The sequence below is a fragment of the Hemitrygon akajei genome, chromosome 6 (genome assembly GCF_048418815.1).
Source record: "Hemitrygon akajei chromosome 6, sHemAka1.3, whole genome shotgun sequence".
In the NCBI taxonomy this organism is placed as follows: Eukaryota; Metazoa; Chordata; class Chondrichthyes; order Myliobatiformes; family Dasyatidae; genus Hemitrygon; species Hemitrygon akajei.
Window position 1 is genome coordinate 91,191,724 of NC_133129.1, and position 24,025 is coordinate 91,215,748.

At 48.8% G+C, this 24,025-nt stretch overlaps 1 protein-coding gene across 1 annotated transcript in view; it reads right to left on the reverse strand.

The window, feature by feature from the left end:
- LOC140729257 (multifunctional procollagen lysine hydroxylase and glycosyltransferase LH3-like) overlaps window positions 1-24,025 on the reverse strand; it is a 91,201-nt gene that overhangs the window by 30,174 nt on the left and 37,002 nt on the right. The window contains exons 4-8 of the mRNA XM_073048835.1: window positions 16,512-16,675; window positions 14,717-14,829; window positions 12,317-12,380; window positions 10,272-10,369; window positions 1,406-1,507 (exon numbers count right to left, since the gene is read on the reverse strand). Of these exons, the coding sequence (XP_072904936.1) occupies window positions 1,406-1,507; window positions 10,272-10,369; window positions 12,317-12,380; window positions 14,717-14,829; window positions 16,512-16,675 (541 nt within the window). The remainder of the gene's footprint in view (window positions 1-1,405; window positions 1,508-10,271; window positions 10,370-12,316; window positions 12,381-14,716; window positions 14,830-16,511; window positions 16,676-24,025) is intronic.

Genomic DNA, 24,025 nt, shown 5'->3' on the forward strand with positions numbered 1-24,025 from the left:
GCACCCCCTGGCACACAGCCCAGGACACCCTGTAAATACAGGCACACAGCCCGGGACCCCCTGAAAACACTGCCACACTCCCCAGGACTCCCTATAAACAAACACACACTCCCCCGGGACCCCCTGTACATACTGACACACTCCCCCGAGACCCCCTGTACATACTGACACACTCCCCCCGGGACCCCCTGTACATACTGACACACTCCCCCCGGGACCCCCTGTACATACTGACACACTCCCCCGGGACCCCCTGTACATACTGACACACTCCCCCGGGACCCCCTGAAAACACTGGCACACTCTCCAGGACTCCCTATAAACAAACACACACTCCCCCAGGACCCCCTGTACATACTGACACACTCCCCCGAGACCCCCTGTACATACTGACACACTCCCCCCGGGACCCCCTGTAAATACAGGCACACAGCCCGGGACCCCCTGAAAACACTGGCACACTCCCCAGGACTCCCTATAAACAAACACACACTCCCCCAGGACCCCCTGTACATACTGACACACTCCCCCGAGACCCCCTGTACATACTGACACACTCCCCCGGGACACCCTGTACATACTGACACACTCCCCCGAGACCCCCTGTAAATACAGGCACACAGCCCGGGACCCCCTGTACATACTGACACACTCCCCCGAGACCCCCTGTACATACTGACACACTCCCCCGGGACCCCCTGTACATACTGACACACTCCCCCGAGACCCCCTGTACATACTGACACACTCCCCCGGGACCCCCTGTACATACTGACACACTCCCCCCGGGACCCCCTGTAAATACTGACACACTCCCCGGGACCCCCTGGAAATACTGACACACTCCCCCGAGACCCCCTGTACATACTGACACACTCCCCCGGGACCCCCTGTACATACTGACACACTCCCCCCGGGACCCCCTGTAAATACTGACACACTCCCCCGGGACCCCCTGTAAATACAGGCACACAGCCCGGGACCCCCTGTACATACTGACACACTCCCCCGGGACCCCCTGTAAATACAGGCACACAGCCCGGGACCCCCCGTACATACTGACACACTCCCCCGGGACCCCCCGTACGTACTGACACACTCCCCCGGGACCCCCCGTACGTACTGACACACTCCCCCGGGACCCCCCGTACATACTGACACACTCCCCAGGGACCCCCCGTACATACTGACACACTCCCCCGAGACCCCCTGTACATACTGACACACTCCCCCGGGACCCCCCGTACATACTGACACACTCCCTGGGTAACCCATTTAAATACTGATACTCCTAGAACAAACAGAGCAAATGACAGAGGAAAAGACTGAAAGTGGAGGGGCAGAACAAATGCACACACACACGCACACAATCCCTTGCACGCTGACTCACAACTGTGCGCTTTACCTGCAGCTCCGAAAAGTCCAACATGTCTTCGTCGCAGATCCCGCATCCAGTCTCGTGTGTCCAGGCATTGGGAATATAGTTTCCCAGATAACTGAGCTGGAGCTGAGTGAGAAAACATTTCACAATTCAGTCCCTGCGGAGTGTCAGCAAAAGGACATTCGGGGAAGGGCAGGGGACAAGGCTCGGGACACTGTAGGTGCTGCAGCAAGGTTAGGGTCAAGATAGGGTGGTCCCATTCCCATTTCGACACGTCAGTCCATGACCTCTCTACTTGCCGCACTGAGACAACGCTCAATCTACCCAGAGATTCAAAGCACATTTATTATCAAAGTATGCATGCAGTATACAACCCCGAGATTTGCCTTCCCCAGACAGCCACAAAACAAAGGACCATTCAAAGAGAATATCCAACATCACACGCAAAAAAAAATTGCGCAAATGGCAAAAAAATGAGTGAACAACACACAGAATATCAAACTTCAAATGCTGAGACCCTCCCCCTTCCCTTTTCGATTCCCCACTCTGGCTCCCCTCTCACCACTTCTCTTCTCCCCGGTTCCCCTCCTCCTTTGCCCTTCTCCTATGGTGTACTCTCTTCCCCTGTTAGATTCCTTCTCCAGCCCTCCATCTTCTCCACCTATCACCTTCCAGCTTCTTTCTTCATCCTCCCTCCCCCACCCACCTGGCTTCACCCATCACCTTCTAACGTACTCCTCCAATTCCCACCCCCCCCCACCCCTACCTTCTTATTCTGGCCTCTCCCCCCTTCCTTTCCAGTTCTGACGAAGGGTCTCAGCCTGAAACCTGTAATCGAATCCCCTCCTGACCTGCTGAGTTCCTCCAGCATTTTGTGCTTGTTGGCGACATACCTCGGGCTATCTCCCTGATAGCCCACAAAACTGTTTCTTTCACTTATTCTACACTTGTTGCTGTTTGTGCGACTTGGTTGATTTTTTTGTGTGGGGGGGTGGTTGGGGTTTGGAGTTTGCTGGCCTTGTTGCTGTTTGCATTCAAGTGTTTTTTTTAAGCACACGGGGTTTTGATGTTGTTCTTTGAATGGCTCCCATGTTTTGTGGCTGTCTGGAGAAGACAAATCTCACGGTTGTATACTGTATACGTTCTTTGATAATGACTATACCCTGAACCTTGTTTGTTGCTCTAGATTTCCAGCATCTGCAGAACGTCTTATTAACAAAGTGTGTATATGTCACCATATGCTACCTTGAGATTAATTTTCTTGCAAGCATTCACAATGGAACAAGGAAATACAACAGAATCTGTGAAAAATTACTCACACGCAGACTGACAAACAGCTAAGGTGCAGAAAAGACAAACCGTGCAAACACAAAAATATAAGCAAATACGTAATATTGAGAACACAAGTTTTAATCATTTATTGAGTTACGACATGAAACAGGCCTTTCCAGCCCTTTGAGACGCACCGCCCAACAACCCCCGATGTATCCTAACCTAATCAAGGGACAAATTACAATGACCAGTTAATCTACCAACGGATATGTCTTTGGAGTGTGGGGAGCACCCAGAGGAGACCCATGTGGTCACGGGGAGACCGTACAAACTCCCTACTTGCAAGTGGGTCCGTAAGCTACGGAATCAGTTCAGTGTTGAGGTGAGTGAAGTTATCCACGCCGGTTCAGGAGCCTGGGCGTTGAAGGGTAACGACCGTCCCTGAACCTGGAGGTGTGGGACCCACGTACCTCCGTCCCGACAGCAGCAGTGTGAAGAGAGCGTGGTCTGGATGGTGGAGGTGTTTGATGTTGGATGCTGCTCACAGATAGTGGGCAGTCAACCCTGGCAAGTAAAGCTTTCGAAGAACAAAGCTTCCCTTTGCACAGCATATGGTGGCATATACACACTTTGTTAATAACTTATAATAAGAGATTCTGCAGATGCTGGAAATCTAGAGCAACGAACAAGGTTCAGGGTATATTCATTATCAAAGAATGTATACAGTATACAACTGTGAGATTTGTCTTCTCCAGACAGCCACAAACCAAGGAAAACCATTGGAGCCATTCAAAGAACGTTTAAATGGCTTGAAAGTGCGATCATTGACACCATGCAGATGATCTCCGAAGAGTATTGGTCACCTGTCTTGTCAAAACACTGTCCAGAAGAAGGCAATGGCAAACCACTTGCGCAGGAAAAAAATTGCCAAGAACAGTCACAGTGTTTAGCCCATGATCGGCCACGGCATACGACATAAAACACAACACTGATGATGATTGTGAATGACGACTGATCTTGCAAGTAAGGAATTTGAACACACATGGTTTACCAAATGGTCAATATCTGTAACTGCTAGTCAATTACAGTCACAGAGGAGTACAGCACAAAAACAGGCCCTTCAGCCCATCTAGTCCATGCTGAAAATCATTTAAACTGCCTATTCCCATCAACCTGCACTGGGACTACAGCCCTACACACCTCTTCTATCCACGTACCTATCCAAACCTCAAATGCTGAAATTGCGCTCGCATGCACCACATGCGCTGGCAGCTTGTTCCACACTCTCACCTCCCTCTGAGTGAAGAAGTTTCCCCTCATGTTCCCCTTAAACTTTTCACCTTTCACCCTTAACTCATAGCCTCTGGTTGTAGTCCCACCCAACCTCAAAGGAAAAAGCCTGCTTGCATTTATCCTATCTATACCCCTCAATTTTGTATACTTCTATCAAATCTCCTCTTAATGTTCTACGTTCCAAGGAATAAGGTCCTAACCTATTCTATCTTTCCTTATAACTCAGGACCTCCAGTCCCAGCAACATCCTTGTAAATTTTCTCTGTAGTCTTTCAACCTTACTTACATCTTTCCTATAGTTAGATGACCAAAACTACACACAATACTCCAAATTAGGCCTCACCAATGTCTTATACAATTTCAACATAACATCCCTTCTCCTGAGCTCACATTGTTCTCATTGTGCACAAGTGAAATAAAAGTGTGATTAGGTAACGTGTGCCAGTTTTCAGAGACCAATTAATCATCGATGCAGTGCAAGGCCACTTAATAGATTTTTGCAGGAAACTGGCAAGTCAGTCTCTTCTAGTTAATTAAAACAACGACCCTTCTCCCTCTGCCCACAGTCAATTTGGATTCCCAGTGAACTGATCAAACTGCCTATCATAAACATTTGATATAGATTGCAAATTTTTTAAACTTTCATAAATATAAGGCTTTTGATGAGAATTATGAGTAATATATATCTTATTCAAAAGTTCAAAGTAAATTTCTATTATCGAAGTATATTAAAGGCTTATCAAAGGTATTACCAAAGGCTTTTCATCGTATGGAAATACCAATGCCCACAAGCAGAAAGGTCTACAGAAAGTGGTGGATGCAGCCCAGTCCATCGCAGGCAAAGTCTTCCCCACCGTTCGGCACATTTACACGGAGTGCCACCACAAGAAAGCAACACCCATATCCCAGCCACCCAGGCCATGCTCCCTGCTCACTGAGAAGGAGGTACAGAAACCCTAGATCCCACACAACTCTTCAGGAACACTTACAACAGGTTGAGTACTCCTTATCTGAGATTCCAAAGCCCAAAAAACTCTGAAATCCAAACTTTTTTTTATTTTTGAGCGCTGACATGACATCACATATGGAAAATTCCACAGGACACTGGGAAGGTTCACCACAGACAGTTCTGAGAAGTGACCACACAAATGTAATGGACAGCATTTAAGGAAAAACAGAGAAAACACTGCAGAAAGCCAAAAATGAAGATCTCAGTCGTATATTGTCAGCAGAGTGAACATAGGCTGCTTAAACGTATGCTGATTATGAAACAAGCAAAAATCTATCTCACTGAACTAAAAACTGAAGGTAATCGTGAATATTCAGCAGGCTGGTTGCAGAAATTTAGGACACAGCATTACATTTTCAAAGCGTCTGCTGATCACAAAAATTTAGCAACAGAACAAGTCTACAAATCTGATTGTATTTGTGTCTTAGAGAATGGCATTAAATTTTTAAAGCTTCACTGATGAAAATCTAACACCAGAACGAGTCTACAACGCTGATTTATTTTTATACCTTACAAAAAAACTAATAAAAAAGTAAAATACAAATATCCAGTGTCCCGACATTTTAATTCCGATTCCTATTTCTGATGAGTCGATCAATGGCCTCTTCTTGTGCCAAGATGTGGCCACCCTCAGAGTGGAGAAGCGACACCTTATAATCAGTCTGGGTGGCCTCCAACCTGATGGTATGAAAATAGATTTCTCTTTCCAGTGAGCAAATCTTCCCCCCCCCCCCCCCCCACCGTCTTCCTTTATTCCCCAGTCTGACCTTTCACTTCTCACCCGTCTATCACCTCCCCTGGGTCCCCTCTCCTTCCCTTTCCCCTATGGGGTCCTCTCCTATCAGATTCCTTCCTCTCCAGCCCTTCACCTTTCCCACCCGCCTGGCTTCACCCATCACCTTCCAGCCACCCCATCACCCCAGCTTTTTATTCTGGCATCTCCCCCCTTCCTTCTTAGTCTTGAAGAAGGGTCTCAGCCCAAAACGTTGACTGTTTACTCTTTTCCACGGCTGCTGCCAGGCCTGCTGAGTTCCTCCAGCATTTTGTGTGTGTTGTTTCAAATACAGTGTACTGGAGATTTTTAATCAAAACACGGCATCCTAGGCAGGGACTGAAAGCCTGACGTGTTTGCTATTGTCGTCCAACAGCTGATTCAGGTATTCTCCCGAAGCTGCTACACTGCTTCTGTTATTCGGCACATATTATATAAAAAAAAGACCATAAGGCCATAAGATACTGGAGCAGAATTAGGCCATTTGGCCCATTGAGTCTATCCCCCCATTTCATCATGGCTGATCCTATTTTCTTCTCAACTCTAATCTCCTGCCTTCCCTCTGTATCCCTTCATGTCCTGACCAGTCAAGAATCTATCAACCTCTGTCTTAAATATGTATAAAGACTTGGCCTCCACCGCCACGTGTGGCAATGAATTCCACAGAGTCACCACTCTCTGGCTATAGAAATGCCTCTTCATCTCCGTTCTAAAAGGGCACCCCTCTGTTCTGAGGCTATGCCCTCTGGTCTTAGACTCCCTACCATAAGAAACATTCTCTCCACATCCACTCTATTGAGGCATTTCACCATTTGACAGGTTTCAGTGAGGTCCCCCCTCATTCTTCTGAATTCTGGCGAACACAGGCTCAGAGCCATCAAATACTCTTCCTATCACAAGCTGTTTTATTACATCAATAACTGTTGCTGTTCAGTACATAAATGTAAGACAAAAGGTCTGCTTACTGGTAGCCCATAAATTCACTCAGAAATTACAGTGATCCCAAGCTACCTCATTATATATTCCATAAACAGAAAAATGGCAAAAAAACAAAACACTTCCAGCCCCAAGAATTTCAGATACGGGAATATCGATACATGAAATTAAAACAAGTTTGATTCCGTCTGGGGAGTTTATCAGATGAGTCACCGTATATGGCATCCTTTGAGGCTGGAACCAGATGCACAATGAGGTGTACACTGTGTGTACACGGAACTAGAAATTCCATCCTCGTGGCTGAAAGTGCCTCGGGACAAGGAACAAAAATAACTGGGTTTCCAGTAGTGGAATAGACTATTGCAACATTCCAGCAAAAGAAAAACACCCTGTAAGAATGCGACATTACTTGTAATGCAGATTCAATGGGAAACGGGAGGTTTGTGTGAAACAAACCCACAATACAAATGCTTTTCTTAGGAATGCATCTACCTTGCCGTAACAGACCCGTCCCCACCGGTACCGTACCCTGGTGTTACGCAGTGACAGACCCGTCCCCACCGGTACCGTACCCCGGTGTTATACAGTGACAGACCCGTCCCCACCGGTACCGTACCCCGGTGTTACACAGTGACAGACCCGTCCCCACCGGTACCGTACCCCGGTGTTATACAGTGACAGACCCGTCCCCACCGGTACCGTACCCTGGTGTTACATAGTGACAGACCCGTCCCCACCGGTACCGTACCCCAGTGTTATACAGTGACAGACCCGACCCCACCAGTACCGTACCCCGGTGTTATACAGTGACAGACCCGACCCCATCGGTACCGTACCCCGGTGTTAGACAGTGACAGACCCGACCCCACCGGTACCGTACACCGGTGTTACACAGTGACAGACCCGACCCCACCGGTACCGTACCCCAGTGTTATACAGCGACAGACCCGTCCCCACCGGTACTGTACCCCGGTGTTATACAGTGACAGACCCGTCCCCACCGGTACCGTACCCCGGTGTTAGACAGTGACAGACCCGTCCCCACCGGTACCCTCCCCTGGTGTTACACAGTGACAGACCCATCCCCACCAGTACCGTACCCCGGTGTTAGACAGTGACAGACCCAACCCCATCGGTACCGTACCCCAGTGTTACACAGTGACAGCCCCGTCCCCCGGTGTTATACAGTGACAGCCCCGTCCCCACCGGTACCGTACCCCGGTGTTACACAGTGACAGACCCGTCCCCACCGGTACCGTACCCCGGTGTTACACAGTGACAGACCCGTCCCCACCGGTACCGTACCCCGGTGTTATACAGAGTCAGATCCGTCTCCACCGGTACTGTACCCCGGTGTTATACAGTGACAGACCCGTCCCCACTGATACTGTACCCGTGTTATACACTGACAGACCCGTCCCCACCGGTACCGTACACCGGTGTTATACAGTGACAGACCCGTCCCCACCGGTACCGTACCCCGGTGTTATACAGTGACAGACCCGTCCCCACCGGTACCGTACACCGGTGTTATACAGTGACAGACCCGACCCCACCGGTACCGTACACCGGTGTTATGCAGTGACAGACCCGTCCCCACCGGTACCGTACCCCAGTGTTACACAATGACAGACCCATCCCCACTGGTACCGTACCCCGGTGTTATACAGTGACAGACCCGTCCCCACCGGTACCCTCCCCTGGTGTTACACAGTGACAGACCCATCCCCACCAGTACCGTACCCCGGTGTTAGACAGTGACAGACCCAACCCCATCGGTACCGTACCCCAGTGTTACACAGTGACAGCCCCGTCCCCACCGGTACCGTACCCCGGTGTTACACAGTGACAGACCCGTCCCCACCGGTACCGTACCCCGGTGTTATACAGAGTCAGATCCGTCTCCACCGGTACAGTACCCCGGTGTTATACAGTGACAGACCCGTCCCCACCGGTACCGTACCCCGGTGTTATACAGTGACAGACCCGTCCCCACCAGTACCGTACCCCGGTGTTAGACAGTGACAGACCCGACCCCACCGGTACCGTACCCCAGTGTTATACAGTGACAGACCCGTCCCCACCGGTACTGTACCCCGGTGTTAGACAGTGACAGACCCGTCCCCACCGGTACCCTCCCCTGGTGTTACACAGTGACAGACCCATCCCCACCAGTACTGTACCCCGGTGTTAGACAGTGACAGACCCAACCCCATCGGTACCGTACCCCAGTGTTACACAGTGACAGCCCCGTCCCCACCGGTACCGTACCCCGGTGTTATACAGTGACAGCCCCGTCCCCACCGGTACCGTACCCCGGTGTTATACAGAGACAGACCCGTCCCCACCGGTACCGTACCCCGGTGTTACACAGTGACAGACCCGTCCCCACCGGTACCGTACCCCGGTGTTATACAGAGTCAGATCCGTCTCCACCGGTACTGTACCCCGGTATTATACAGTGACAGACCCGTCCCCACTGATAGTGTACCCGTGTTATACACTGACAGACCCATCCCCACTGGTACCGTACACCGGTGTTATACAGTGACAGACCCGTCCCCACCGGTACTGTACCCCGGTGTTAGACAGTGACAGACCCGTCCCCACCGGTACCGTACCCCGGTGTTAGACAGTGACAGCCCCATCCCCACCAGTACTGTACCCCGGTGTTACATAGTGACAGACCTGCCCCCACCGGTACCGTACCCCGGTGTTACACAGTGACAGCCCCGTCCCCACCGGTACCGTACCCTGGTGTTACACAGTGACAGACCTGTCCCCACCGGTACCGTACCCCGGTGTTAGACAGTGACAGCCCCATCCCCACCAGTACTGTACCCCGGTGTTACATAGTGACAGACCTGCCCCCACCGGTACCGTACCCCGGTGTTACACAGTGACAGCCCCGTCCCCACCGGTACCGTACCCTGGTGTTACACAGTGACAGACCTGTCCCCACCGGTACCGTACCCCGGTGTTAGACAGTGACAGACCCGTCCCCACCGGTACTGTACCCGTGTTATACAGAGACAGATCCGTCCCCACCGGTACCGTACCCTGGTGTTATACAGTGACAGACCTGTCCCCACCGGTACCGTACCCCGGTGTTACACAGTGACAGACCCGTCCCCACCGGTACCGTACCCCGGTGTTATACAGTGACAGACCCGTCCCCACCGGTACCGTACCCCGGTGTTACACAGTGACAGACCCGTCCCCACCGGTACTGTATCCCGGTGTTATACAGTGACAGACCCGACCCCACCGGTACTGTACCCCGGTGTTATACACTGACAGACCCGTCCCCATCGGTACCGTACCCCGGTGTTAGACAGTGACGGACCCGTCCCCACCGGTACCGTACCCCGGTGTTATACAGTGACGGACCCGTCCCCACCGGTACTGTACCCCAGTGTTAGACAGTGACAGACCCGACCCCACCGGGACCGTACCCCGGTGTTACACAGTGACGGACCCGTCCCCACCGGTATTGTACCCTCATGTTATACAATGTTATATTCAACCAAGCAGGCCCATTCTCACCTCTACTGCCACCCACCCTCCACTGCCCACCCCTCAGCCCAGTGTTGTTGGGATCCAGTTACCTTGGTAGGCCCGTTGCCATGGATAATCACCGGTAACGTGTCCTGGGCAATGTTCCGTACTCTGGCCTTCCCTCTCTCAAACTTCAGAACCACTTCATCTGTGAGGCGGCAGAGAAACAGTTAAAAAGAAAACACCAAGGTAAGAGGACATTCGCCCATTGAATTCCTGCTAGCTCTGGGGTCCAGCAGGCCTGGCCCCAATTAGTCTTCCCGCACTGCCACCCTATTCCCTTCAGGACAGCAGATGGGTCATTTTTTTGCCAGATTTTCCTTATTCTGATCTCCCTTGAATCTTTTGCTTAAAACTTTAAATCTTTGCTTCCTCTAAACATTGTGGAGCTCGGCGAGCTTGGGAATTAGCTTACAGACGTTTCTTCACCAGTCAAGGTGACATCCTCAGTGCCCAGTTGTTGGTGTTTCTCTCTGGGAGTGCTCGTGTTTATATAGGCCCCCGTTCACTTGCCTCAGTCCTGACTCTATTGGCTCCCGTCCTTCGGCTCTATAGTGTTGACTTCAATATGTTTGTTCACAGAAGAGAACCATGCTTCTAAAGATTCTCACGCCTGCTTCGTGTTTGGCTTGTCACTGATCCCGATACATGAAGACTGAGAAGGACACCACTTCAGCTCAGATACCTCTCCTGATAAATCTGCAATCAAGCATATCGAAATTGACACTACAGGGCCAAAGGCCAGGAGCCAATAGAATTCAAAGGTGACCAATCAGGACTGAGACAAGTGAACGTTGGGGGGGCGCTCCCCAGAGGGAAACACCAACAACTGTGTGCTGAGGGTGTCCACCTCGACCGGTGACAAAACATCTGCAAGCTAACGGCCGAGCTTGGTGAACATCAGACGCCTCAACCCAAGCTACCAATACTCCCCACCATCTCTGCCTCCTTGTTCCTGAAGCCACCCACCACCAGATGTCATTAGACCCGTCCAGCTACTCCCCACTGCCGATGGCAGAGATGAAGGCCATGTGTTAACACTAGCCCATTCAGTCCATTGAACTGACCATTAAGGAATAACCCACCAGAGCACCCAGGGAAACCCATGTCATCACACATGGAATGTACAGTGCTGGAGATCAGGATCAAACCCATGGTCCCTGGAACTACGAGGTGGTGGCTTTACCCACTGCGCCACTGTACTACAGCGGATGGATGCAGGCTTTATAAGGCACTGGTCACATCAGTATGGAGTATTGAGAGCAGTTTTGGGCCCTGTACCTGAAAAAGGATGTGCTGGCTTTGGAGAGGGTCCAGAGGAAGTTCACGAGAATGATCCCGGGAATGTAAGGGTTAAGCTCGCAGGAGTTTAGAACAATTGGCACAGTGGTGTAGTGGCTAGCGCAAAAATTTTCAGCACCAGGACCAGGTTCAGCCGCGTGGGTTTCCTGCCACATTCTGAAGACCTACCGGTCGGCAGCCTAATTGTACATCGTTACACGATTAGGCTATGATTAAACCGGGGGATCGCTGGCCAGCATGGCTCAAAGGGCCAGAAGGGCCTATTCCACACTATACCTCAATAAAAGAAAATGGGGGTTGGGGTCTCTCACTGAAACCCACCGAATATTAAAAGGCCTAGATAGAGTGGACATGGAGAGGATGTTTCGTATGGTAGATGACTCTAGGATCAGAGGGCACTGCCTCAGAACAGGATATCCTTTTAGAACAGAGATGAGGAGGAATGTCTTTAGCCAGAGCATGGTGAACCAGTGGAGGCAAAGCCAATGGATATCTTTAAAACGGAGGTTGACAGGTTCTTGATTAGCAAGGATGTCAAAAGTTCCAGGAAGAAGTCAGGAGATGGGGTCGAGAGAGAAAATAAACCAACTGTGATGGAATGGCAGAACCTACTTGACAGGCCCTGTGGCCTAATCCTGCTCCTATCTATGGTCCTCAAGGTCCAGGCTCAGGCTGGGAAAACATCTACAGCCCTGATGAGGACTTCCTCCCCCACCAGGATCCCAGGAAGGTGAGGGTCAGACAGCAGGAAGGGACAGGTGCAGCGGGGAGAGGGAGGAAACGCGGAACTTACCTAGAGCACCGTTGAGGTTCTGGAAGATGATGGATCGATGATCGAGCGTTATCTTGTATTTTTCCTGCGGGAACAGAGATTGGAAAACAAGGAATGCTTTTGGGGTTTTCCACTCTGAGGCTTCCCTTCCCAGACTTCCAGAGTGAGAGGATGACAAAGGGCCCCAAGAGGGAGGGGAAGAGATTGGCAGGGTAGGGAGAAGGGAGCAGATAGCTACACAACAGGTAAGAGGTTTATAATTGTCATGTGCACCAAAATACAGTGAAAAGCTTTCGCATTTCATCCAGGCAGATCAGTCCATAAATTAGAACCTCAAGTACAAAAGGGAAACAAAACAGAAAATAGAGTAACTGCAACACGTACAAACAAGCTGGATGAACTCAGCAGGTCGGGCAGCATCCGTTGAAATGAGCAGTCAACGTCTCGGGTCGAGACCCTTCGTTAGGACTGAAGAGGGAGGGGGCAGGGGGCCCATAAAGAAGGTGGGGGGAGGGTGGATAACCAATCAGAGGAAAGATCAAGGGGTGGGGGAGGGGAAGCAGGGAGGGGATAGGCAGGAGAGGTGAAGAAGGAATCTAAGGGGAAAGCACTATGGGTAGTAAAAGAAGGCAGAGTCATGAGAGGTGATAGGCAGCTAGAAGAGGAGACAGAGTGAAGGTGGGATGGGAAAGGGAGAGGGAGGGAATTACCAGAAGTTGGATGAGGCCAAACTTCGGTTGGAGGAACAACCTCATATACCGTCTGGGTAGTCTCCAGCCCCTTGGTATGAACATCAAATTCTCCAACTTCTGGTAATTCCCTCCCTCTCCCTTCCCCCATCCCACCTTCACTCCGTCTCCTCTTCTAGCTGCCTATCACCTCTCATAACTCTGCCTTCTTCTACTACCCATAGTGCTTTCCCCTTAGATTCCTTCTTCACCTCTCCTGCCTATCCCCTCCCTGCTTCCCCTCCCCCACCCCTTGATCTTTCCTCTGATTGGTTTTCCACCCTCCCCCCACCTTCTTTATGGGGCCCCTGCCCCCTCCTCCTTCAGTCGTGACGAAGGGTCTCGACCCGAAATGTTGACTGCTCATTTCAACGGATGCTGCCCGACCTGCTGAGTTCATCCGGCTTGTTTGTACATCTTGATTTGAGCACAGCATCTGCAATGCACTTTGTGTTTACTATAGAGTAACCACGTTTTACAGGAGCACCATCGAGAGCAACCTGACAAGCTGCATCGCCATCTGGTATGGGAGCATCCAAGCATCGGACCAGAAGTCCCTACAAAGGACTGTGAGAACGGCGGAGAGGGTCATTGGGTCTCCCTACCGTCCATCGGGGACATTTATCAGGAGCGCTGCGTACACAAGGTCCTAAGTCTTATCAAGGATCCCACCCATCCATCCAGCATCCTCATTGACTTTCTACCATCCGGCAGGAGACTCCGATGCATAAAGACAAGAACAGGATGGGAAACAAATTCTTCCCTCAGGACACTGGGTTTCTGAACTCCCTGCCGCATCGCATTCAAAGTGTCACTGGTTAATCTGTTCTGAACCTGACAATATTTAATTCACGCATTTCAGCTTACTTCTGCGCAATTCATCTGTAGATTCTATCCTTACCTCCACAAGTTATCGTGTTATGTGCACGACAATGTTTTATACCCTGGTTTGGAGAAACGTTGTCTCGTTGAACTTTGTACACTAGCTTAAATGGTTCAGCATGGGATGGATGGGCCAAAGGGCCCGTTTCTGTGACAATAAACCTGACACTAAAGTGTAGCGGTTAAAGAGGAAACAAGACAGCGCACCGTCATAATGAGGTACCTTGTGAGGCAATGTTCCACCTCACCTGATGGAGGCATAGACAGGGTGGACAGAGATTCTCAGGGTAGAAATGTCTCACACCAGAGGGTGAAAGTGAGAGGGGTGGGTTCAAAGGAGAACGAGGGGCAAGTTTTTTTACTCAGAGGGGGGTGGATTCTTGGAATGTGCTGCCTGGTATGGTGTCAGAGGCAAATACATCAGGGGCTTTGGATAAGCACATGGATGTGAGGAAGATGGAGGGATATGGACATGGTGCAGGTAGGAGGGATTAGTGTTTGGGTGTTTCTGATTTGACTTTTAGATGGCTCGCCACAACATTGGGGGCTGAATGGCCTGTTTCTGTGCTGTACTCTTCTTTGTTCATCAAATTAAGGGACCATTTAATAATCCGATACCATCGGGGAAGAAGCTGTCCTTGAGCCAGGGGGCATGCACTTTCAGGCTTTTGTATGAGAAGAGAGAATGTCCAAAGCGGCTGCTTGCTTTACTGAGGGAGGGAGGAGCACAGGCAGAGTCTGTGGAGGAGAGAGACTGGGTTAAGGGGCCCTCACAACAGTGTTTAGGAGGTACTCGGTCCCTTGCACTCACCCGCAGCTCAGGGTTGAGGTAGATCCGGGTGTAGAAGAGCTGGTCATCATCATCATCCTTGAACTTCCACTGTTGAACGATGTCGTTGATGTAGGAAGCATACCCAATAAACCCTGGAGAGAGGGCAAAACGGGGGAGTGGGAGAGGCAGGGGGGGAAAGGAGAGGGAGAGGCAGTGAGGGGAAAGGAGAGAGAGAGACAGAGGGGAAAGGAGAGGGAGAGGCAGTGAGGGGAAAGGAGAGGGAGGCAGGGGGAAAGGAGAGGGAGGCAGGGGGAAAGGAGAGGGAGGCAGAGGGAAAGGAGAGGGAGGCAGTGAGGGAAAAGGAGAGGGAGGCAGTGAGGGGAAAGGAGAGGGAGAGGCAGAGGGGAAAGAGAGAGACAAGCAAAGGGGAAAGGAGAGGGAGAGGCAGTGAGGGGAATAGAGAGGGAGAGGCAGTGAGGGGAAAGGAGAGGGAGAGGCAGTGAGGGGAAAGAAGGGAGGGTAATGAGGGGAAAGAAGGAAGAGGTAAGGAGTGAGGAGTGGGAAGTGGGGAAGGTAGTAAGGGGGAAGGAGAAGCAGATATCAAATGAATGGAGAGATAGGGAAGGGAAAAGAGGGAGGAGGAGGAGGGAAGCAGGGAGAGTTAGATGGGAGAGGTAGGGAGGGGGAAGGAGGGGGAAGGAGGGGGGAGGTGGTGGGAAAGGGAAGGAGAAGCAGAGGAGAGAAGAGCCAGATACAGAGGTCAAGAGCAAATCACCATTCCACAATCTTCACCGCCCCCCCCGCCACCCCCCCCCCCCCCCCGTCCTTGCAGCTCACACAGCCAAACCCCACATACCAACACCCATGCAGGCTCAGTTCAGAGACCCTTGGATCTGCCACCTCCCTCCCCCATCTCCCCCTCCCCACCAGATGAGGCCTTGGTTACCATCTCACTAGACCACCAGCTGCCACACAGCCTCAGCACTACGCTCGAGGGCTGAGGGATCCAGGTACAGCTCTGGGCGGTTAAACTTGAGAGAGTGGGCAGATGCCGGTAGAGGGCTTGTTGAGTGAGTAGGGCACCTTGAGGATTCAGCAAGAAAACAGAGTCGGACCAGAGGTAATAGAGCGAGGAAATTTATTTATTTTGAGAGGACTAGAATACAAAAGCATGTAATGCTGAGGCTTTACAAGATGGTGGTCAGACTGCGTTTGGAATATTGTGAGCAGTGTTGGGCCCCATACCTTAAAAAAAAAGGATGTACTGCCATTGAAGGGGGACCAGGAGAGGACACTCTGGACCAGGGGTTCCCAACCTATTTCATGCCATAAACCAGTACCATTAAACAAGAGGTCCATGCACCCAGGTTACAAACTCCTATCTGGACTCTGTGCAATGATGCCAGGAATGAAGGGTTAATGTATTGAGGAGCATTTGAAGGCCCAGGGCCTGTACGTGCTGGAGTTTAGAAGAATGAGTGGGGGCGGGGGAAGTGGCAAGTTTCATTGAAACCAAATGAATAAAGCGGGCGAGGAGAAGATGCTTCCAAGAGTGGGAGAATCTAGCCAGAGGGCACAGTCTCAGAATAGAGGAGCGTCCCTTTAGAGCAGAGATGAGAAGGAATTTCTTCAGCCAGAGAGTGGTGAGTTTTGGAATTCATTGCCGCTGGTCTGTGGAGGCCAAGTCATTGAGTGTATTTGAAGTAGAGGTTGATAAGATTCTTGATTAGCCAGGGCATCAAGGGTCACGGGGAGACGGCATGAGAAAGGGGTTGACGGGGATAGCATCTCCCATGGGGAACGCTGGTACTGGCCGCCCATCAGAAGCTCTCACCTCCGGAGTTGAGGTACGGCTTGCCGCTGTGGATCGGTGGATAGTGGTCCTCCAAAGACTCGTCTGGCCACAGGAACTCCTCCGCTGCGAAGATCACCTTGTGATTAAAGTACAGGAACTTCTTCAGCAGCTCCACGGGCGGACCAGCGAAGATGACATCATAACTGCAGGACCAGACAGAGTGACACCATCACTGAGCGACGGGCCGTAGCCCCAAGGTCTTCAGCTTGAATGGGGCACTTGCAGGGGGCAGAGACAGCTCGGTGGAACCAGGGATCACAGTCTCGAAAGAAAGGGCCAGTGATTCAGGGCAGAGACCCAAGCAACATGACTGGGTCGAGCCTCCTCTCTATGGACTCTGGACTCTGTCTACACTTCTCTCTGCCTTGGTACAGCAGCCAGCATAACCAAATACCCTACCCACTCCAGAAATTCTCTCTTCTCCCTCCTCCCATCGGGCAGAAGATACAACAGCCTGAAAGCACATACCACCAGGCTCAAGGACAGCTTCTATCGCACTTTTATCAGACTCTTGAACGGACCTCTAGTGCAATAAACGGGACTCTCAGCTTCTTAATCGACCTCATTATGATCTTGCACTTTATCACTTACCTGCACTGCAAGTTTTCCATAAGACCAAAGGACATAGGAACAGAATTACCGTAGGCAATTTGGTCCATTGAGTCTGCTCTGCCATTTAATCATAGCTGATCCTATTTTACCCTCCTCAATCCCATTCCCCAGACTTCTCCCATAACTTTTGATGCCCTGTCCAAACAAGAATCTATCAAACTCTGCCTTAAATACATGCAACAACCTCCTCTGGACCCTCTCCAATGCCAGCACATCTTTTCTAAGATGGGGGGGCTCAAATCTGTTCACAATACTCAAGGTGAGGACTCACCAGTGCCTTATAAAGCCTCAGCATCACATCCTTGCTCTTGTATTCTAGACCTCTTGAAATGAATGCTAACATTGCATTTGTCTTCCTCACCACTGACTCTAACTGCAAGTTAAACTTTGGGGTGTTCTGCACAAGGATTCCCAAGATCCTTTCCATCTCTGATTTTTAGAATTTCTCCCCATTTAGAAAATAGTCCGCACATTTATTTCTACTACCAAAGTGCATGACCATGCATTTTCTAACATTGTATTTCATTTGCCACTCTCTTGCCCATTCTCCTAATCTGTTTAAGTCCATCATCTAAATCTTTGATATACAGCATAAAAAGCAGTCCCAACACGGACCCTTGCAGAACACCACTAGTCATTGGCAGCAAATCAGAAAAGGATTCTTTCATTTCCACTCGCTGCCTCTACCAATCAGCCAATGTTAGTAACTTTCTAGTAATACTACGGGCTCTTAACCTGGTAAACAGCCTTGTGTGTGGCACCTTGTCAAAGGCCTTCTGAAAATCCAAATATACCACATCCATTCCATCCCCTTTATCTATCCTACTTGTAATCTCCTCAAAGAATTCCAACAGGTTCGTCAGGCAGGATTTTCCCCTTAGGAAAACAATGCTGACTTTGTCCTATCTTGTCCTGTGTCACCAAGTACTCCATCACCTCACCCTTAACAATTGACTGTAACATCTTCCCAACCACTGAGGTCAGGCTAACTGGTCTATCATTTCCTTTTTGTTGCCTTCCTCCTTTCTTAAAGAGTGGAGTGACATTTGCAATTTTCCAATCCTCTGGCACCAATGATATTTGGAAGATCATTTCTAATGCCTCCACAATCTCTACCGCTACCTCTTTCAACAGCTCTAACAAACCTGCCCGCGAGAATACTGGCCCCCCCACTTGGGTTCAGGCGCAACCCGTCTCTTTTGAACAGGTCATACCTCCCCCCAAAAGATACCCCAATGATCCAAGAAGCTGAAAGCCCATCCCCTGCACCAGCTTCTTAGCCACGCACTAAACTGCCAAGTCATCCTGTTCCTACCCTCACTGGCACGTGGCACAGACAGCGATCCAGCAATTATTACCTTGGAGGTCCTACTGCTCACCTTTCTGCCCAGTCTCAATTCTCTTTTCAGGACTTCTTTGCCTTTCTTTCCTATGTCATTGGTACCAATATGTACCAAGACAGCTGGCTGCTCTCCCTCCCCTCTCCGATACTTTATGATAGCTTTTACACCCAGTAGGGGACAATTACTTCACTAACTTCGAAGCATCATCAGTTTTGTTAGCTTCTATTAGCTTTTAATACCTGTTTTGTGAATAGTTGGGTGTTGGGCTGAAGATAAAGGAGGTACAAGGTGCTCCTTCCCACTGCTAGCCTGCAGGTCACCCTTGGGCAATTGTGTAGCACCTGCTTAGCCCTCCTCCTCCCCGATCAGGGTCATGTGAAGCCATGGGAGCAGGTGGTGGATGGTCATACAAGCAGCCGGTGCATATCACAAGTCCTGGTTATGTGACCACTGACGCCAGGCAGACAATCTCCGAAGAGTATTGATAATGGCTGGGGTCACCCGTCTTGTAAAGACACTGCCCAGGAGAAGGCAATGGTGAACCGTTGGTGTAGAAAAGTTTGCCAAGGACAGTCATGGTCACGGAATGACCATGATCCAATTACCATGCAAAATAAACACACATCACATTACATATCACAACAGCTGACATCATACAACCATGCATGGATTGTTTTTGGCAATATACAAAACATGCTCTTGACTTCACTTGTTTTTCTTGTTTCGATCTTGAACCTCATTGAGCTGCACTGCATTTTCTCTGTAAACGTGAGACTTTACTCTGCATTTTTTTTACCTTGTTCCACCTCGATGCATTGTGTAATGATCAGATCTGTATGAACAGTTTGCAAGGCAGGTTTTTCCACTGTATCTTGGGTACATGTGACAACAATAAACGAGTTCCATTTCTCGTAGCAAACACAAACTGCTGGAGGAACTCAGCAGGTCAAGCATCATCTACGAAGGGGAATAAATAGTCGATGTTTCAAGCTGAGACCTTTCATCAGATGCTCCCTTCCTCTCAATGGCCCAAAGTACCGACTGTTTATTACCTTCCCAGATGCTGCCGACTATCCGAGTCCCTCCAGCACTCCGTGAGAGTTGCTCAAGGTTTCCAACATCTGCAGAATCCCTTGTGTCCAGTTCTGGTATCTTCTCATTATATTTATTCTTGCTGAGAGAGTGTTGTCAGAAACACCAGCATTTTATCCTAGAACTGAGGTAGTTGGCCTAGAGTTGGTCTAACGATTATTAGTCAGGAGAGAGTTTGCAATAGTCTTGTGACAGAGTCTGGATCACATTTACTTAATTCAATTTAAATTTCTTAGCAGCATCAGTGGGATTTGAACTATGTCTCTGGTCTGGTAGCTACCAAGCCAGTAACTTAACCACTGTGCTACCGTGGTTCGGTGCCAGTAAGTCTTTGTACGTCCTTGTTATCTGGCGCTCAGCCCTTTACCCGTTCCTCCAGGACAAGCCGATGAACCCAGGAGTTCAATTGCGATCCTAATGAATTATCGGGGCTTGTGGAGGAGATTGGCATTGTTGACTGTTGGAAATTGGACTCAGGACCTTGGCCTCTCTAGCAGGCATTCCCTGCCGCCCCCAAGCAGGGGCGCCACTTTCACCCTACCTTCCCAACCTGCAGCGTCTACGGTCGACTGATTGGAACATGAGTGATAGAACCCGGGAGAGGCCTTTCGGCCCGTCGATACCTGCTTCAATATTCAACACCACCGTGGCTGACCTTTGACCTCTGTACCATGTTCCTGAACGTAACCCCTTCATTCCATGAATATGGCAATCTCTGCCCTGAATACCCTCAGCCTGTCCTTGGGAAAGGGCAATTCCTTCTGGGGGAAAGAGGTTTCCCCTCATCCCTGCCCTAGTTGGCTGACCCCTGACTCTAAGATTGTCACCCCTGATTCTGGACACACCCATCCAAAGGGCACGCCATTCCTGCAACTATACAATCAGGATTTTCATTTGTCTGAGCTCACAAGCCCCGTCTGTCTGTCCATCAATTGAGATACAGCATGGAATAGGCCCTTCGAACCACACCACCAGCAATTCCTGGCCTAATCACAGGACTATTTACAATGACCTCCTAACCAGTACACACTTGGACTATGAGAGGAAGAAACCCACACAGTCACGGGGAGAACATACAAACTCCTTACAGGCAGTGGCACAAATTGCTTAAGCTCACCTTATTCAAAGTCAAGCTCAGGTTTATTATCATCTGCACAAGCACCTGCGTGCACAGGTGTGCAAAACTAACTTACATCAGCATCACTGACACATGCGGTACTGCGTGAAAGTCATATCAATATATATCTCTATGGTGACCGAGTCTTCTGCACAGTACTGCTGCTGCCAAAAAAATAAATTTCATGACATACGTGAGTGGGTCTCTACTGCAGACTGAGAATGGGAAGGGGGCAGGGAGAGGGGAATCATGGTTGGGAAAAGGGGAGGGAGTGGGAAGCACAGGAGAAGCATTCTGTAATGATCAATAAACCAATTGTTTGGAATCAAATGACCTTGTCTAGTGTCTCAGGGCTGGGTGTGTCTGCACTGTGTTAACCCCCTGCCCCTGGCTCTCCTTCTCTGCCACCTGTCCCTCACCCCTCCTACGATGCTATATCCTTTGATCATGCCAGATCTCATGACAAATACAGCACTGTGCACAAGTCTTAGGCACCCTGGCTGTGTGTGCGTGTCTAAGACTTTTACACAGCACTACAGCATCCTACAAGCAAGGAAGTTAGTTAGTTACCACCTGTTACTACTCTGTGCTCAGGGCAGCAATGAAGGTCCTTCATCTCTGTTTATAAGTAAACATCAGCATAACTATATAGAATTTTTACAAGGTCCATTTTAATGCAAAGTAGTCACACTGCTGCTAAACTGTAGCGACTAAGGATGTGTCTGTTGGTTGAACCAGGTGGTGTGGGACTTCAAGCCTCTGTGCCTCCTGTCCAATGGGAACTGTGAGAAGATGGTGTGGTTCGAATGGTGGGTTTTGATGATGGATGTTGCCTTCTCGAGGCAGAACCTCCTGTGGATACGACCGATGGTGGGGAGGGATGTGTCCGTGATGTACTGGCTGAGTCCACCGGCCTCTGCAGCTTCTTGAGTTCCTGCACATTCGAGTTTCCGTAACAGAGCATTCTGACAGTCTGTTTCACCGTCTGTATGGGGGGAGGTGCGGGGGCTACTGCACAGGCTCGAAGTCAGCTGCAGAGAGTTGTAAACGTAGTCAGCTCCATCATATGCTCTAGCCTCCCTAGCATCCAGGGCATCTTCAAGGCAGCATCCATCATTAATAACCTCCACCACCGAGGCCTTGCCTTCTTCTCATTGTTGCCATTAGGAAGGAGATCCAGGAGCCTGAAGGCACACACAACGATTCAAAAACAGCTTCTTCCCCTCTGAATGGACATTGAACCCATAAACACGACCTCACTACTTCTTATTTCTATTTCTGCACTAATTATTTGAATTTAGTATATTTTAATTTACATATATATATATATATACATATATATACACACACACACATATATATAGCCCCCCCACATACACTTATTATGATTCACACTTTTTTCTCTATTTATCATGTATTGCATTGTACTGCTGCCGCAAAGTAATCAAATTTCACACCATACGCTGGTGATAATAAATCTGATTTTAACTCTGATTCTCAGACCGTGATGCAGTCAGGATACTTTCAACAGTGTTTAGGTGACCAGTCAAAACTCCTTAAGCTTTTAATTAAAGAGGGCCGTGCACCTTCCTTGCAATTGGCTCTACGTGCTGAGCTGAAGACAGGTCACCCAATACGTAAATGCCCAGGAATTTAAAGCTGCTGACCCTCTCTGCCGATGATCCCCACCCCACCTCCCCCCCAATGTGGGTGGTGCCTCCTTCATCTTCCTGACGTTGTACTGCCGTTGAGCGGGAGATTGATGTGTCTGGTCTCAGCCTCGCTGCTGACCCCTCACCACCTGTGATTCATCCAACAACTGCAGCATCATTCGCACTTACAGATGGCGTTGGAGCCGACCTTAGCCACACCATCACACAGTCACAGAACACTACAGCACAGAAACGGGCCTATCTAGTGCGTGACAAACTGTTACTATGCCTCGACCCATTGTTCTGCACCAGGACCATAACCCTCCATATTCCTCCTATCCAAGTTTCTCTTAAATGTTGAAATTGAACCCAGCAACATTTGTAAACTTTCCTCAGTACTCTTTCTTTTTTTTTAAACTTTTTTTATTGTTTTCAAATAGTTACAGAATAAATGTGTATGAGAAAAAAAATGTGTTACCCAGCCCCCCTCCCCTTAACCCCTCCCCCCTAACATCCCTATTAAAAAAAAAGAAAGAGAAAAAAAAAAGGAATGCCTGGATATTGGAAGATCCCCACACGCTCCACGGAGTTCGTAATAACTTTAGTGTATATATTTATTTCTTTCCCCAAGTAACCAATTATTTCATCTTCGGAGCACCTATATATTTAATCCTGTCTTTTGTAAATAAGGGCGCCAAATTTTCAAAAATGTTTCATATTTATCTCTTAAATTGTAAGTGATTTTTTCAAGTGGAATACAGCCATAAATTTCGTTCTTCCAACGATCTATACTTAGATATGTATCCGATTTCCAAGTCACTGCAATAGCCTTTTTGGCTACTGCCAATGCAATTTTTATAAATTCTTTCTGATATTTATTCAATCTGGATATCGGTTTTATCCCTTCAATATTACCTAGTAAAAGTAGTATTGGGTTGTGTGGAAGTTGTATTCCAATAATTTGTTCCAGTAAAACTCTTAAATTTGTCCAAAAAGGTTGAATTTTAGAGCAAGACCAAATAGAATGTAAAAAAGTACCAATTTCTTGGTTACATCGAAAACACTGATCAGATAGATTTGGGTTTAATTTGTTTATTTTTTGTGGTGTAATATATAGTTGATGTAAAAAATTGTATTGCACTAATCTTAATCGAACGTTTATTGTATTTGTCATACTCTCAAGACATAGTCTTGACCAGTTTTTTTCTTCAATTTTGATATTCAAATCACTTTCCCATTTTTGTCTTGACTTATGGACTCCTTGTTTAATTGCCTGTTTTTGAATCAAATTATACATACAAGAGATAAATTTTTTAATCTTTCCTTTTTGAATTAAAGTTTCCATTTCATTGGGTTTCGGTATTAACATTGTTTGACCTAGCTTTTCTCTTAAATAAGCCCTTAGTTGAAAGTAACAAAAAAGAGTGTTGTTTGATACTTTATATTTATTCTTTAATTGATCAAATGACATTAATATACCTCCTTCAAAACAATCTCCTATATATCTAATCCCTTTTTGAAACCAATTATATAAAAGTTGATTATCCATTGTAAAAGGAATAAGTCTATTTTGGATTAAAGATCTCTTTGCTAATAAGGATTGCTTTGTCTCATCGTCAACATTTATCTTATTCCATAAATCAATCAAATGTTTTAATATAGGAGATTCTTTCTTTT